The sequence below is a fragment of the Embiotoca jacksoni genome, unplaced genomic scaffold, assembly GCF_022577435.1.
Source record: "Embiotoca jacksoni isolate LCO1_2020_lvr unplaced genomic scaffold, fEmbJac1.0.p SCAF_22, whole genome shotgun sequence".
NCBI classification, from domain to species: Eukaryota; Metazoa; Chordata; class Actinopteri; family Embiotocidae; genus Embiotoca; species Embiotoca jacksoni.
Window position 1 is genome coordinate 4,230,456 of NW_027185363.1, and position 17,045 is coordinate 4,247,500.

The 17,045-nt window shown below is 44.1% G+C and overlaps 1 protein-coding gene across 5 annotated transcripts in view; it reads right to left on the reverse strand.

Moving 5' to 3' along the window:
• Positions 1-579: 579 nt before the first annotated feature.
• gigyf2 (GRB10 interacting GYF protein 2) overlaps positions 580-17,045 on the reverse strand; it is a 16,689-nt gene continuing 223 nt past the window's right edge. Inside the window, exons 1-29 of one of the 5 annotated variants that reach the window (XM_069157366.1) lie at positions 16,194-17,045; positions 14,913-14,964; positions 14,522-14,705; positions 14,272-14,367; positions 13,904-14,012; positions 12,519-12,624; positions 12,381-12,421; positions 12,267-12,302; positions 11,963-12,064; positions 10,910-11,121; positions 10,631-10,778; positions 8,787-9,026; positions 8,486-8,658; positions 8,033-8,189; positions 7,759-7,925; positions 7,040-7,134; positions 6,504-6,632; positions 6,208-6,338; positions 6,008-6,111; positions 5,712-5,852; positions 5,440-5,598; positions 5,119-5,358; positions 4,907-5,029; positions 4,497-4,733; positions 3,794-3,996; positions 3,496-3,647; positions 3,195-3,406; positions 1,570-1,711; positions 580-1,475 (exon numbers count right to left, since the gene is read on the reverse strand). The exon at positions 16,194-17,045 is cut by the window's right edge and continues 201 nt beyond it. In XM_069157366.1, coding sequence (XP_069013467.1) covers positions 1,408-1,475; positions 1,570-1,711; positions 3,195-3,406; positions 3,496-3,647; positions 3,794-3,996; positions 4,497-4,733; positions 4,907-5,029; positions 5,119-5,358; positions 5,440-5,598; positions 5,712-5,852; positions 6,008-6,111; positions 6,208-6,338; positions 6,504-6,632; positions 7,040-7,134; positions 7,759-7,925; positions 8,033-8,189; positions 8,486-8,658; positions 8,787-9,026; positions 10,631-10,778; positions 10,910-11,121; positions 11,963-12,064; positions 12,267-12,302; positions 12,381-12,421; positions 12,519-12,624; positions 13,904-14,012; positions 14,272-14,367; positions 14,522-14,705; positions 14,913-14,950 — 3,945 coding nt within the window. In that variant the 5' untranslated portion in view covers positions 14,951-14,964; positions 16,194-17,045 and the 3' untranslated portion in view covers positions 580-1,407. Of the gene's footprint in view, positions 1,476-1,569; positions 1,712-3,194; positions 3,407-3,495; positions 3,648-3,793; positions 3,997-4,496; positions 4,734-4,906; positions 5,030-5,118; positions 5,359-5,439; positions 5,599-5,711; positions 5,853-6,007; positions 6,112-6,207; positions 6,339-6,503; positions 6,633-7,039; positions 7,135-7,758; positions 7,926-8,032; positions 8,190-8,485; positions 8,659-8,786; positions 9,027-10,630; positions 10,779-10,909; positions 11,122-11,887; positions 12,065-12,266; positions 12,303-12,380; positions 12,422-12,518; positions 12,625-13,903; positions 14,013-14,271; positions 14,368-14,521; positions 14,706-14,912; positions 14,965-16,193 lie in introns of all 5 variants that reach the window. The other 4 variants (XM_069157364.1, XM_069157365.1, XM_069157363.1 and 1 more) reach the window with 4 other exon arrangements.

The following is a 17,045-nucleotide window of genomic DNA, read 5'->3' on the forward strand; positions in this document are numbered from 1 at the left end:
AGGTTTTTCCTTTTCATGAGAACGAATTAGTGGGTTTCATTTCCCGTTTGTAGATATAAAGAAACGATTACTAATCTAACCTTTTAAATATATTCACCAAAGGTCACAGGATGAGCTTTTACTTCCTGAATGGTCATGAGTGTCTTCCCGAGAATAAAGCCTGAGGTTTTGCATATTCCAATTCAAACATCAATCATTTGTGTGGCCAAAAAAACAAAAACATGTTGGCTCAAGCTGTCAATACACACGAGGGTAAGCGTCATAACTATATATAGAATATATGCAGCAGATTATCAGGAAAATGGTGCGATGCAATAACTCGTTTTCAATTTTGTAATTATGTCACAGTTAGGAGGGATTTACATTTAATTATATTATAAATCCTGATATGTGAATACATTTACGTCTTCTTTAACACCTGCCAGTGAATAATGTTCATTTCTACATGTCTTAATAGGATCTCTGTATAATGGGATTTTTTTTTTTTTTTTTTTGCTCTGTTGTGCGACCGGGTGAATGAATGTGAATCCACTGAATCTTGCAGTCGTGTTTTTTCTGAATGGTTCAGACACGGGTGTGAACAGCCCACACATCAGACCGTTTTATTATTTCATACTGCAATAAAAAAAAAAAGTATGACTCCAGTAGATCAATTTTCATATATTAGAATACAGATGCAGAATTGAAAGTTTATTCTTTTAACAGCCTAGTATTTTACAAGAAATAGATAACTACTTGGAACTTTTGAACATGTCCTTAAAACAGGACATAAGTGGGCACGAATCCTTGGGCTCTACTTTGCCGTCATTATCCACGAACACCCAGCCGAAAACGAGGGAGAGGGAAAGAGAAGGGAGGATTGAAGAGGGGAAAACTTTTAAATAAATAAAACAAAAACAATGGATATAATCTCTCAAACCTTACCCATACTACCCCATCCATATATCCGCACATTTAAAAAAAAAAAAAAAAAAAAAAAAATCGTATACAATGAAAGCCAAATTGGAAATCTGTTGTTACCGTGAGTTCGAACAAGATGACATGATTATGGATCGAGCTGCTGATGCCGGAGAGACATCGACACTTCTGCAGACTTTCTCCAGACAGTCGGGTTCACTGCTCACTTGGCGGCTTCAATGGTTCGCTCGCCAGTTTGCTCCAGCGCATTTCTCCTGAAGGTTTTAGTCGGAGTCCATGTCCGTTTGCAACATTAAAACCCACCCAACTTTGGAGATCACGGTTTGTTCACTACTTGGAATTTATGAGAAATAACTGGAGGACGCTTGATAAATGGGAAACTGCGAAATAAAGGTGAAAGTTGTGGAAGAAGTCGGGGCCAGTGGTTTAGGAAAAACAGCTGCTGTTCAAACTGGATACAGTCAGTGGGGTTTGCTTGGCTGCAGTCCCTTAAAGGTCCTCCAAAGTCTCAATCTCGCCCATATTCAATCTCTCAGATGACGCATTCACAGAAAAACCTGAAAATGGAATAAACGGGGAGATAGATCCAATTAGCGCGCGGGATATAAAAAGCAGATTTTCCAGATTAAGGAGATGGCGGTTTGCTCTCACCTAAAAGGCTCGGGTCTGCCCGGACCATCTTCTGCTTCTTTTTCTTCTTCCCTGAGGTGACGGTCTCGAAGCGCTGCTGCTGGCCACTTGTATGGTTGGACTGGTAGAGTGATGAAGACACAGTTCCCCCCCATACAGAGTCCTTGGGAAGAGGAAAAATGTGGACTTGAAAGACTGAATCAACCGCTGGATAAAAAGCTGCTACGTGAAGTTCTGGTTCTTGACATAAGCAGTAATATTTTCTCTTAGTCTGACTCAATGTATTGACAATACATTTGAATGAAAATGGTGGTAATTAAAACTGCAAGCAGTGATATGCGGGCCCTCGTATGCTGCACGTCAGAGAGCCAGTGGGTCAGAGGTGTATGCGGCCGCAGGGTTAACCACGCCAGATGCATGTGCAAAGTTTTGTGAGGTTTCAAGCATCCTTTGACTTTAAACACGAACTTCCTGTGTCACAGCGAGACATGAAACTTTGCTGCGAGACCCTGCCGATGCCCTTTCACAAAAAAACAAGGGCTTCTCTACATCATCCTCAATGTATTAAGGCTATGCTGACCCGATTTGATGTTGACGGAAGCATGTGAAAGTGTGAAATATGTCTTGTCGCCAGCAGGGGCCGCTATTACTATGACCGAATATTACCATACGGGGCGGGACTTTTATCAAAGATGTAATGTTTGAAGGAATATGTACAAAGAAGTTACAGCAACTCAAAATGGCCGCCACGCCACAGGCAGAGAGAGCTAATATTAATGTTTCACAAAATGTTTTTTTTCCAAACTGTTTAAAACTCTGTGATTTTTCTTAAATATGCAGAGAGTACATTTCGGGTATGATTAAATAGAAATGGCAGCATTCAGTTTCTTAAAATATGCATTATATATGTTTAAAGTAACACTGACGGATACGCAACGTGTTTTCCGAGAAAACCGCCCGGCCATATTATTGTAAGAATAAACCGTGTTTACATACAAACAATATTTTCAATTTGGGGAAAGTTTTCTCAGCGTTCTGTGTGTTTAATGAATAAAAGATCAAATGTTGACAGTTCATGCAAGTTCTGATGGAGGCACTGCTGCCTTCAAATGTTTCAGTGTAGACACAAGGAGCGGACAATATGGACACAATCCTCTACGACGGTGGCTGATTTCATGTTGTACACTGCAATGTGTTTTGGCTTCTATAAACACGATAAAAAAATACAGAACATCGTTTTAAAAAGAAAAGGAAAAAAAGTACAACACTTGGGTCTCATAAGCAACAAAATCACATCAAGAAATAAGGGATTAGCTTTGCTGTGGCATCTTTTGGGTCCGATCCAAAAGTGCGACGCAAGAAACGTTCCCACCAGAAATGTAAATAACAGCAGCAGCCGTGCAGCGTGACGGCATCGGCCGCGTCACAGACACGCCGCGCCCTGATTGAGCCGAAGAGGCCAGGCAGAAAATCCCCAGAGCAAAAGCTATTTTCGGGGGAGTGAAATGGACAAGAATGTTTCTCATTTCGATCACATTACGAGACTTGTGTGGGTCTGCAGGGCAGAACAGGGACCGAGACGTTTGGTATTCATATGCTGAGCCTTCAAATAACCGTCATCACTTCAGTCTCACGGAGTCACTCACCTGCTGCTGCTGCTGCTGCTGCTGCTGCTTGAGACCTTGCTGTTGGTTCTGAGGTGCCGGTTTCTGTTGGTTAGCGTTCTGTTTGGCACGACGTTCCAGGAACTGCTTGGCAAAGTCCTTGGCCTCAGGAGTGTCCCCCAGGTAGGCCCTGACATAGTCATGCACCTCGTATGGAGAGTCCACTTCCTTCAGGAAGGATGCGAACGTAGGAACTGGCAGAAGGACAGATCGAGAATATTTGTGAGGACCCATCAATGGCTTTGGGTGGAGTGACTGTTCCAACTTATTTATAAAGACTTACCATCCAGGTTGTTGGCTGTGTTGAGGGTGTGCAGAATTTGCTCACACCATTGCATGAAGGTGTCCTGCTGGCTCTTATTGACCCCTTGAAACAACTTTAGCAGCTTCTCCTCCTCTTCTACCTTCTTATTGGCTCGCCCACTCAAAGAGTTACTTTACGTGCACAGTCCGATGGAGGAGGAAGACAAAAGGAGCCGTTAAGTTCAGTGTATTGCTCATATCCTTCATACGGAAAGGCATGCTTCTCCTCAGAGGCTGTGACTAAGACATTTTTCTATTTTGGCTTTCTAAATAAATACCTGAGGTTGGCGTTGCCCTTGTTGTTCTTCTGCGTGTTGCCTTTCTTGGTGATGGGGGGTTGCTGGACGGCCTCCTTCACAGCCTCGTCCCAGAAGCCCATGTTTGAGTTGTGGGTGTCACCCCAGATACTGCTGGACTCTGAACCCCAATTAGTGCAGGTGCTGGTGTTTACAGACCCCCACACCGAGTTACTCAGAGATGTCTGTGAAGAGAGCGAGGCACCGTTAGATTCATCTGCCCATTACTTTCATGACCAATAGGTTGTTTGATCTATAACGTTTCAGGAAATGGTGAAAGAATAGAACATGATGTCACATAAATTTTTTTAAAGCAGTACATCCTTAATTACTGCAATGACTGACTCGTTATCAAAATAGTTGTCAAATTGATCTGCTAATCGTTTCAACCCAACGTCTTCTGCTAAAGCTCATATGATGTACTTAGAATTAAAGGAGTAAAGTGAAAATTCCAGCGGCAGATTTGTCGAGTTAAAATTTGAAGAATGAGAGAAATGCTGAGTCACAACTATTCTGTAATTTCGTCAAGCAACTGTAAACGACATAAAAACCCAATTTGCATACCAATACTGATTTTCTAATGTTGAAATTTTGCTTGTCGTGCTGCCTCCACTAAAATTCAACATGCAACTTTTATCCTGTTTAATCCAACGAGAAACGCGTTATCGTCACTTCTAGAACGTACAGTTCTGTTTTGAGGGCGGGTCTGTTGGGTGACGACGGGGTTCGTCTGCGGTTGCTGCTGGTCCTTCCGCTGTTTCATCTGCTGGGCTTCCTCCCTCTGAATCTCCAGCAGAGACTTGGTAGCGGCTGGCTGATTGGCCACGCTACCCCAACCCGACAGCTTGGCGTGGGGCTGCTGAGCCTGTTGCAGGGCCTGCTGCTGTTGTAGCTTCAGGAGCTCTTGCTGTTGACGTCGCTGCTGTGAGGGTGAGAAATATATTAGTACACATAATAACAAGCATTTATTTCAATAATTCCAAGGAATAGTCCGAATTTGGTACTTAATTAATACCCCGAGAGAAGTTAATTGCTGGTAATTGAGGAACCAAACAAAACCGAGGGGACTTGAAGATCAGCTGGTCGCCGTCTTACCTCCTCCCGCGCCTGTCGCTCTCGCTCCTCTTCCAGTTTCTGGATCTCGGCCAAAGACAGGGCGTTCTGAGTCTGGTTTAAAGTGTTGGTTGACTGCTGGCCCCACTTCGAAGAGGATGGAAGCTGCGGAGCAGGGCGACATGTTTAAATCGACGCTTCGTCTCGGTTTTTGTGGCGCCTTGTTTTCGATGACCAATCTCCGGTGCGCTCACCTTCATTTGTGCGAGCTGCTGCTGCTGCTGCTGCTGCTGCAGTCTCCGGAGGGCCTCCTGCTGTTGTTGTCTCTGTCTCTGCAGCTCCTGCTGCCGTTGGGCCTCCTGCTCTCTCCGTTTCTGCTCCTCCTGTTGTTGAGCTACAGCAGCTGCCGCTGCAGCGGCCTCTTCCTCTGCTCGCTTCTCCTCCTCGCGCCTCCTCAGGGCCTCGAGTTCCTCGTGCTTTCTGCGCTCCTCTTCCTGGTGACGTAGACAAAACGGCATTTAGCGAGACATTTGTAAAAAAAAACGCAAAAGTATGAGGTCTTTTAGTTCACTTACCTGTTTGCGGAGGAACTCTTCCCGTTTCTTTCTCTCCTCCTCTTCCCTCCGCCGCTCCTCTAATCTTCGGAGAGCCTCCTCCTGTGCCAGTCTTTCCTCTTCCTCTTTTTGCCTGCGCTGTGCCTCCTCTTGCTCTCTCTGCCGTCTCAGTGCCTCCTCCTAGAGATACAACACTGCATCAGTCTCAGAGCCATCAAATCAAAGGGACCCTCGGTGGGACAGTAGCGTAAAGGCTTTAAGTGCGTCAAACTGTTATTGTTAAAATGATGGACCTGTTTTTGCCGCGCCAGCGCCTCTTCTTCCAGGCGCTTCCGTTCTTCCTCCTGTCGAGCTCTCAGAGCCTCCTCCAAACGTTTTCTCTCCTCTTCCTCCCGTTTGACTCTCATTTCTGCCTCGCGCCTCTCCAACTCAAGCTGTGCAGAAATACGAGGTCTAATTCAGACTTTTATTGTAATCAGTTTTATCTTACACAACTGTTGATCAATTAGGAGGCAATTCCTTGTGGCTGTTTTAGCCAAAAAACACCAAAAAAAAGCCTTCAAACACAAGATGAAGAAATACTGTTTACCTTTGCAGACTTCGACTTCTCGAACTGCTGCATCTGTTCGATAGTTGGAGCCTGTGCCATGGACTCTATAGGTAAATCCCATACACTGCTGCCGTCCCACACTGCTGACAGTGATAGAATATGATGCATTACAGCTGCTGTAACGCAATACAGACTTTTTCAATATCCAACACTGCAGGGTATTCTAGTTAGAAACTCACTGCTTGGAGGAACTTGTTGGAGGTTTGGTGTGCAGGAAGCCTGAGAGGTCGGGTTCTGCATTTCCCACACAGAACCAGAGTCTGGTACAGACATAGATCGGGTGACAGGAGGTAGGGGGCTCTCGGATGCTCTACAACAACATAGGCAAATAAACATGAATAAATGCGATGCCTCCTTGATGACACCGACGGGTAAGATTTCTTAACACTCAAGCTCTTAAAAGTCAACGTCGTTAAATGCAGATTTAGAGAGGTAGGGCGGTACGGACATGTGCAATAGAGTGAGCGTTATTGACCTGATCTTTAGAGCCTGATATTGCTGTAGAAGCAGGTTGATCTGCTGTTGGTGCTGCTGCTGCTGTTGAAGAGGAGCTGAGCTGAGAGCAGCAGCTTTCTGCTGGGCGAGGGCCTGAGCATACTGCTGCCTGCAGGGGGGGGGGGGGACAGGTGGATGAGGAAAATGAAGCGGGACGGGATACAAGGGAAGCAAACATGTGAATGGATGTCAGTGGATTCATTATTTACACTGAGTGTTGGGCAATTCAATCCCATCCCACTTCTTGAGGAGTTAAAACTAGAAGTGGGGAGGGTCATTTCGGTTCTAAGGTAAAGAATACCTCCAGAACTCATCACAGTTACAGCTCCCGCAGGCATCACAGCGTACAAATGTCTATTAGGATATTTGAACCCGAAAGTGGAAAGCTACCAATTTTACACACCAAAGTTTGTTTACAGGCTTTGAGGAGTAAAGCTACTTATGCCAAAAGAGCAGTGGGAATCTGTGACTCCAGAGGGAGCTGTGTGATGTCTGTGGATCTGAGCACTAACATACCTTAGGAGGTATTGATATTGGAGCTGCTGTAACTGGTAGAGGTTGAGAGCTGTGAGCTCCTGTTGCCTTTTCAACCTCTCTTGATCGCCCTCCCTCTGCAACACATTAAAAAGACAAGAATCAGAATAAATCATTAAAGCCAAACAAACATCGCAACCGCTAAATGAAAACCTTACTCCAAATCCACAAAGTCAGAGAGACGAGAAACTTCAAGTGCCCCCCCGTCTCAATGCAAATTCTGCTGGATGTTTGACTTTGACTGCAGTGGTGGTTGACACGAAAAGACTGGATTGAAAATCATCTACTAAAAGTGGAAAGCTTCTCTGAGCTCACCAAAAACTTAAAAGTGAATACCTGGGAACACGACAACTAATTTGGAAACACTTCTTGGTCCAATTGACATTGTAAACTTGAAGCCTGCATTGCACTGACAATGAAAAGGGACTTTCAGTGATGCAGGAGACATTTTATATCCAAAGGTTGAAGTTCACATTTGTAGATGCTGATTTTTCTTAATGAAGAGGTGTTCATTATTTTTAAACAAGTAATTGAGCTTTTTGATTGAAAAACCACAGCGGACAAAAATATTTCCTCCAATACAGCTCACTGGTAAAACGAGTGGAGTATTGCGCCACCTGCAGGTCATTGGCTAGTAATGATTTACAAAGCAAACCATGGATATGGGGAATCAAATTGAGCACATTTTGCACCATCCGTACCTGTAGCGGTGGAGGTGCGGGGCCCGGCGTGAATGGTACCCTCCCCCAAATCTTCATAATGTCTCCTAGAGGCTGAAATACTTCATCACATCCTCTTTTGACTAACAGAGACATTGTGAAGTAACCCGCCTGAAACCACTCGGCCATCTCCTGGTTGCTGAATGGACCTAAAAGAGCACAAGACAAGAGGAGGAAATTTATGGGTTTGTTTTCAAGAAAAACTTTTCACTGTTCAAGTTGCATTTCCAGCGCAGACAACCTGCTCCAGCCTCACCCTGTATCTCCCCCTGGGGATCTTTGTAAAACCACTTGAGAGCTGCTTCATGGGTGAGTGGCAGGCCTGCAGGTTTGGGCTTCTCTGAAGTCTTTGCTGCAAGTCTGTCATCATCCACCCCACTGTCCTGCAGGTACGCTACCATCTTCTCTGCCTCCTGGGTAAGAATTTTAAAAGACATGAAGTCAACACAACCTAACGTGACAAGGCTGCCTCTTCTCTGCTGACAAGTCAACGGCCACAGGAACAAAAAAAAATCAACAGGCTGTTGGGCTTTACTGGACAAAATTGTGGTCGAAAACTTGTTTTATGATCATTGATGGGAGATTAAAAGAGAAGTCACATCTCATAATATTAACACTACCCTGTTAGATGTTATGACTTCTGGTGGAATTTTAGTTGAGGACAGCAGCCCTACTGACACATTTTCATGCTAAAAGCCTCCAAACTTACTTGCTCAAAGTGTTTTAGTCCCTCGTCTTCATCAGTGTCGTGTGGCACAGGGATGGGCCTGCCAATAGGTGCCATTATACTTGAAGAGAAGGATAAAGGATTGTTCATCGCCACAGGAACTTCTATGGGCTTTTGTGGTAGTAGCTGGACAATGGGTGACGGAGCAGATACTTCTGCGTGGAACAGTATGAGATAAAGCAGATATTAAGTTTTACGGTAGATAGAACTATCTGGCAAAAAAAAAAAAATAATAATAAAAAAAAAATTGTATTTACAGTAAAACTGAAGGCACACAACCCACCTGCGAGGGTAGTGGAAATGTGGGACATGGGAAGGGACTCCAGCATGCTATTAGACATGGGGACGTGCAGGGGGACTTTGCATGGCTCTGGGAGGAGCTCCCGGGGGGGCTGCCGCTCAGCTGGTCTCTCAGCTTCTTCTGTTCTGCTGAGCTGATTTGTGGACAAAGACTGGGCAGCAGCCTGGAGGTCCGAGACTGGAGGAGCAACAGGTGGACCGTCCTCTGATGCTCTGGCCAACTCTGAAATAAACAATTATGTCATGAGATTGCATCATAACCAAATCATTTTGCTTTCGGTTATTTAATTTTTTTTTGATTTAGTCATCTTATGGTCGCCAGCATCTGAAAACAAATCCATTGTGTCTGTTTGTGTCCTTGCAACAATGACACAATACAACTTTTCCCAGACAAACAATATTTTTGTCCTTAGATATCAGTAACCAAGAAATAGAAATTTTCTAAAAACGAAGGTGAGAAAATTAATCAAACCAATGCCATGATGTTGCTTATTAGGGGTCAACCGATTATCGGCGTCAATATTTTAGCATTTTTACAATGATCAGTATCTGTATTTTTTTTTTATTCAATCGCCGATAAAATGAATGAATTCAAAATACGCTGCTTTGGCTCCGATGCAGCGTCTCTCTCAAGTCTCTAGTCACCACTGTTGTGTGGAGCAATGTCCCACCCGCAGCTTTATCTGATCGGTTACACCTCATGAGTAACGGTCAGAAAAACGCAGAGAACGTCTCTGCCACAGAAGGCGCTCGCTTCGCTTCTGTCTCAGAGAAGTTCTCAGCAGCTCAGAGGACTGTTTCAAAAAAGGTCAGACAGGGGACACGGCAGAAGTCATTAAAAAAACAACAACAACAACAAAAAAAACACCACAGTCCTCGACGCTGACGCAATCATGTCATATTTGCTTGCTCTGTTTCCAGAGTTTATAAAAGTTTGTCTAACGCCGCAGCGACTCGTTATCCCGTGTTTCTCCCACCACTGTGTGGGGAGAAGCAGCCCGGCCGACGGGACCTCCTGCCCCGCCAGAACAGAACAACATATTATGTTATTTACCGAGTCCCTGTGCTCCCGCTTCATTTCGGCGCAGTCTGAGAGTCGCGCGTGCCTTTTTCTGTCACTGAAAGTCGCGCTAATTTCTGTGCTGCTGCTCTTCTGTTTCGCTCTCCGTGTATCATGAAGGACAGCAGAGCAGAACAGACGAGGAAGAACACAGAGGCGACGCAGGTGAATGTTACCGGAGTTGATAACAACTACACTCCTTACGCGACTGTAAAAAAAAAAAAAAAAAAAAAAGCGCAATAAAAGCCCAAAGTTAAGCTGTCAATGAACAAACCCCAAAATCATGTTAAAATCATGCGTCAAACATTCTGCTGGTGCGTCGATAACGGACTTCTTTGTTTTTACAATAAATACCCCACATTGCGGTATGCTTTGTAATAAGATTACATAGTGGCAGCATTCATTAATTTAAAGTCATTTGAATTAAGTTTTGTGTTAGGATATATGTCAAAATTTTGACGGAAAGATTTTCATTTTCACTGCAACTGTATATCGGTTCCAAATATTGGTTTATTGGTCTGCTTGATTACCAATAATCGCTATCGGCCTTGAAAAAGCCATATTGGTTGACCTCTATTGTGTATATCTCACAATTGTGACCATGATGTAGAAAGAGGCCTAAGGAAATTCAACCAAGAGAGAAACAGGACGTAAGCCCTGTAAACTGGTCCAAAATGTAGAAATCCAATTCTTGCACAAAGATCATTTGACTATATATATCCAGGCCAGAAACCAATACATCAAGACTCAGTGATGATGTGACTGACCTTTTCTGTCAGCTTCTCTTTTGGCCTGTGCTTCTGTTTCTTTGGTCTCCTTGGGCCAACCGTCTTCCTCTTCCAGGCCCTCTTCACACTCTTCCAAGGGTTTGAAGTCGAGCTCTGCCTCCTCCAGAATAGGCTCCTTGGAAGCTTTCTGTAACAGAAGAACGAACACAATCAAAGAACTTGAGCATTTTCCTTTGTAAATGGACGATCACCAAGTGGATAAATAATTTATTCCGTAATAGTGGGAGAGTATATTGGTGTTCATGTAAACTCCACTACCTTGAGGGACAGAAAGGCTCCTGACGAGTCGAAGGTGCCTGCCTCCTCTTCTGCGTCCTCCAGACACCACTCCGGCAGGCTGTCCCTCTCGTCCTCCAGGCTGCCGCTGCCTGACCGCGGCCTCCTGTAGCCACGCTCGTCTTCTCTGGCATCAAATGGGAACCGCCGACGTTGATCTGGGAGTTCCCGCCACCCTGCTGACCGAGGCGCATCTGGGAAAAATGGCAGAATAGCTAGAATTGTAAAACTATTATTCTCATAATATAGGAGAACTTAATCAAGGCCTTGGTTGCTGGGGAAACCTCCCATGATGCAATGAGCGCCTCTTCTCTCCTTCACTCTCCATGCATTTATATACCACCATTGCATCTCACTATCTTTATGCCATCACCCTTTCATAGTTTTGTTTATTGTTGCTTTATGCAGTTCGTCTAGCTCCTGTAGTTTTGCACTTATCTAAGTATCTCCGTCTTTGAAGCCACACTTTCTGGACTACAGTAACTGGTTCCAATAACAGCCTATATTCTCCCCTCACCCCAACCAGTCGAGGCAAATGAATGCCAACCTCTTAGCCTGGCTCTGTTGGAGGTTTTCTCCCTGTTAAAAGAGAGTTCTCTAGCTGTTGCTCATGTGGGAATTGTTGAATTCTTGGGTTCCTCTCTTGAATGCTGTGAGGTGCTACTCTAGGGACTTTACTATGTTAAGTTCCTTGAGATGTCTTGTGTTCTGATTTGGCACTGTATAAATACAAGTGAATTAAATCGATGCAGAAAATGTTGCCCACCAGGAGTAAACAAAAAGCGTCTATATATCATAACACACGATGTTCAAGAAGCTGTGCAGGTCAAAAGCCCAGGAAGGTAAATAAAGGAGTCGCCAATGAAAATGCACCTTTTTCTGAAAAAGGCCGCAAAACAAAGCAGTACACCACAAATACATTTATCGTAGATAAATGTATCTGGTCAGTGCAGTGCCCACCTGGGCTCGGGGGACACCACCGGTCACTGTCCCGTCGAGAACCCGACAGGCGCCAGCCCCCCTCATCATCCTCACCATTCTGATCATCACGAGAAGTACGCCAGTTCTCACTCTCAGAGCGCGTGAAGTCGTGCTTCCTCGGTAGTCCTGTTCCAACGTCCTCGTAGTTGCTTCGGACTGCAAAACGTAGTGTGCGGGGTGGGGGAGGGTAAAGAGGGAGCAATTAGGATTTTTATTCATAGTGAAACAATTGACATTGACAAACTCATTTAATGCAGTGAATTGATACACAAGACTGTAATTTGCGTCATTCACGTCTACTCAAAAAATCCCAACTTTCAATAGGTCAATTATTACATGTTTTACAAAGCACACTTACTGTGATTGATCTGAAAATGTCCTGGAACAGCTTCTGCTATGTTCATAAAGAGCAGAAAGTAGGTAAGCCAGTGTATTCAGACAATACGTTATGTCAACAAAATGTAGCACCAACCTGGGTCTTTTCGACCTGGCTTTTCAAACCTTCTATCTCCCCTGGTGAGAAAAACAGACATCAAGTCAGAAGTCAAGATGCTTTACAACAAAAACTTATAAACATCTGCATATGGTCAGAAAAAGCCTATTTTAATACCTTTCTTCCCAGCTTTGGGACCGATGCATTTCCCTCCCTCCACGACCAAAACCTTCCACGTCATCAAAACTTCTTTGGTAAAACCCTCCATCTCCTCTTCCCCGCCCTGAAAACAATCACAAGTTGATACGATCTAAAATAACCGCGTGAGATTCAGTTGGTGATTCCCATGTGCCGGCTTCTAAGTACGAACTTGCCTTGGGATTAATATATTCTTTACCAATAACACACACACAAACATATAACTGAATGACCATCATCGGTTTCTCACATGTGCTGAATCATGATGCTGCACTCTCCTTTTCACCCAGAGGACAATAAGCAGGTGCTTGTGGGTATTAATTGAATCTGTCCTCTCCATGACTCACAGACAATATCCTTCAAAGACAATGCAGTCTGGTATGCTGCACTTTTTTATCATCTGGGTATATAACAATATTGTGCACGACTGTCAACATCTGATTTCTTGCATCTGCGACTTCTTCCGATCCTGAATAAAGCCCTCTTCATGACATGACTCTCGATGCCGTGAAGCTCGATGCACAACTCGAGTGTCTGACATGACGAATGTGGCGAACAACACAGTTCATTGGAGACGCGCAGAAGTCGGTATATATAACTTAAGAGATGTCTCTGATTAAATTTGAACTCTTCTCACAGTCTGGTCCCTACATCTGAGCATGTGAACAACAGAGAACAGGACATTAAGTGGTGAAGAACATTCTCAGAACTGCAACTCTAAACTGTAATAGAAGGTTTCTGATTTTAGGATAATTTGCCGTGGCTAATAATTGGTAACAACCCTGAAAAGTCAGGTCTGACTCTGTGGTGACAAACAGAAGGACACTATTCTTCAGCAACAAGAGTTCATTTCAAGCAACAAGAGTTCATTTCTGTACCAAGACAGTGAACACGACACATGGGCCCACGATAAGTGCATGAGCTCTAAAAGTTTAACGTTGACAAACGGTTTAATACTGTATATTTTTGGGGGTGGGGGTCTTGAATGTGTCTGCGCAAATGGAACTCTGTGTTCAGAGAGGGTTTATCACATTTAAGGCACATATAATCTGAGTTCAAGCAGCTGAGGATAAAGTATGCCGAGTAAGCACAACACCTCTAGAGTGCTAATATTACACCCCTTGTCTCAAATCGTGGGCAAATTGCTGGGCTCTTCAAAGGCATCTTAAGTATCTGCAGTTGTTGTGATTCTTCTGAGCTGTACCGCAAACACAGAACAGCTGAGGCTAAAACAAATGCTCATTTTCAAAATGAAATTCACCACATTGACTGCACAGCAAAACCTTGCTCCTGCAGCCGGTTTGTTCTTGCAATGATAAAACGAAACGTGACACATTCTTGTATGTTTTTAGGTAAATTCTTACCTCTACCCCTTGAAGTACTTCGGCCTCTTGGTGCCCCTACTATCGGTCCGCCTCCTCTCCCTGTCAGCCGAAGTACAGCTGCACTGTTTACAGACATGGAAAAATTTCTCTGCAAATACAAACAGGGGGAGGGGAGCAAGGGGGACAAACAGCCAGCTCTCAGCTCTCATCTTTGCACCTGCTCTGTATTTGATAGCCCAGTTAGCAAAATTCCTGTACATTCCAAGAAATGACAGTAAGGCGCCATCTGGCCCGAGACCAATATGACATTTATTCAATTCATTTTGGTCCGGTTGATAAGTCAGAGAGTTTCTGATCTTATCATTTAACACCACGACAGTGTCTTGGGTTCTTTCAAGTCCTCCTACCTGTTCTTCCTCTGTAAAAGACACAAGTGCCAGAGGTGGCAACGGCTCTTCCTGCAATATGGGCAGGAACTCTTTATCATGTAGGTCTATAGGGATCTGGGGCGAGAGAAAGAAACAATCACCGGCTTCACTGTTAAGGCTTTGGAAGACTGTGTTATAACACAGAGGGAAATGAGAATCTCATCTCAGCACTAACATCATTCGTATGTAAATCACGTAGACCACGTGCAGACATTATAAACCCACCCACCTTGTTATCCTTTACATAAAGTGCTAACATTTCTTCTCTCCCATAGCGATAGTCTGCGAGTTTGTATTTTGGCAATACAGGTGACAGGGGTGGAGAGGCCACAGCGTTGCTGCTTCCTCCACCACCACCGCCACCGCCGCCGCCGCTGCCGCCACCGCCGCCACCTCCGGACAGGGCACGCAGCCTGCGGAGAGAGAGAGACGCACACCGTAGTAATAGCAGAACGGACAGCAGATAACACTGAAGCGGAAGTGGTGGAACTGGCAGGTCTGAACATGTATGGAAAAGCTGCACTAGGCACAAAAAAGAAAAGCAGTTTCACAACCTAAAGAAAAAAAGAAGAAAATCACTTCCCCTCACACTAATCATTAATTAAAGCCAGGTCAATTACCATTCTGGTCCAAAGTTAAGTGTCTGGGTTTCGGCCATTCTTCCTTGAAGTTCTACAAATTTGAAAAGGGAGGAAAAAGATTAGTACCACACATTTCTACAAGCAACCACAAACAAAATCCATCATTTGTAGTTACGTGTCCTTTTTTTGCTTATCAAACATTTACTCTAAAGATTAGCAGTCTGCGATTTAACTTTCAGATTAATGTGATTCAACCATTAGCCGTATTATTTTACCTCCCTAAAAACATGTTTCTGCATGTTTTGACTAGAAAAATAAGATTATACTATTACTAAAAAATTGTGCAACATCAGTGCTGTCCTGCACCTTTGAAAATTCACCTGTATATATCAGAGGGGAACATACTTATTGTTTATTATTACTTTATACTGAATCAATCATCTTAAAACAGATTTGAAATAGGTTCACAAATATACTAACAATGTCAACAGCTTGTGTAAATGTTCAATCTGCCATGTCATAAGGATGCTCGGTAGTGTTTGGAAAAATATTTAAGGTTTCGTTACTGGCTTTTATGTATTCCAGCTCCTCAAGACATACAGCCCATCCCACCAGCACGCAACCAGTCTACAGTTTCAATCTGCTAAAGCTATTTTAGGAAGTCTCCCAGCCTGCAAGGAGGGCATGTCATTTACATGGAATTGACAACGGATGTGGCCTTTACTTCAATAAATAGGGTGCAAAAAAACCCAACAACAACAACCATGTTATGACGACAAGATTAGTTTGTTTGCGTGAACGTATCCCCTGCCAAAACTCCCCACCCCTCAATACTTCAAGCTTTTTTTTTTAATTATTATTATTATGCATTCATTAGGCTTCTTTAAATATCTGGCACAAAAGGCGACAGTGGGATCACAATACCACTGACCATATGGGAGACTGGATAAGCCACGTGTGAGTTGCTGGTAAAGCAATAAATACAGCAACTGGTGTGGAGTTGACGACATTTATAGCAACTCTCCCGCACGTTTTATAAACGGACCCGTGTTAACATACAGCGACACCTCTGACATGCTCAGTTTACATCACGTTATGAATTAAAAAAAACAAAACATGTTTAACGTGTTAAAAGCTTGCCACATGCCCAAAAAGATATCCACGGCAACATTACGTCTATAAGCCGGTTTAAGTCCGATTTCTTGACGAGCAGGAAGTAGCTCGGGTGGGCAGAGGAAATGTCCATTACATTCATGTCCATTACTATAAGTCCATTACTATAAGTCCATTACATTCATGTGAAGTTGTCGGGATTGTTACCTTTTGAGTAAAACGCTGCTGAGTCCACCGTTAAACGCGAACGTGTCGTTAACGTGAGCTGACGTTAACGTAACCCAACATCAACCACTCCGGCCCATCCTGATGCTTTTATTTATTTAAATTTTTTTTTGTTTTTACATCAAACTAAATATTAAATTAGTAACGTCGCTGAATATTGTCGAAGTCGTCTCGCTACGATCGTTAACTCAGGAAGGTGAAGCAGCAAATCAAATCTCGTCTTGCCAGTACTGCGTTGGCTAACGCAGCGAGCTAACCAGTCAGTTAAACACTTACTATGCGAACCCTTCACTGGACATTAGTCTCTGACATTACTCTACATACTCCCTGTCGGATAAAAACAAAACAAAAGTTGGCAGTAGAGTTGTAGTTGTGCTGAAAGATGACAGCAGAGTTGTAGTTAAAAGTGCCACTCCGGTGCATGCTGGTGCCACACCAGCACGATAGCCGCCTAGCGCGCTACCTAGCAGCGTTGTCTTTCTCCAACGTAACTAACCCGCCATTCTTACACACGCCGTTGGGAGACGCAGGTCGACACGTTATTTAAGTTCACCGCAAGAGAACACGGGGTTTTCGTCATATATCCTACAAAAAAAAACATTTAAAGTCACAACTCCCCGACGCGAGGTAACACCACCACCTCCAAACACTTTGGTAGCTACCACGCTAAACGGGTCAGCTGCCTCGGCTACACGCGGCCTTCCCCCCCCGAGCAGCCCGGATCCACCACGACGTTTCCTGGTCAACCCGCGCCGCACTTCACACGCTCGGACGCGCGCACGCGAGACACTGGAGCCCGGTGCTGCGAGGCCAAGTAAACATGGTGCTTTAAAC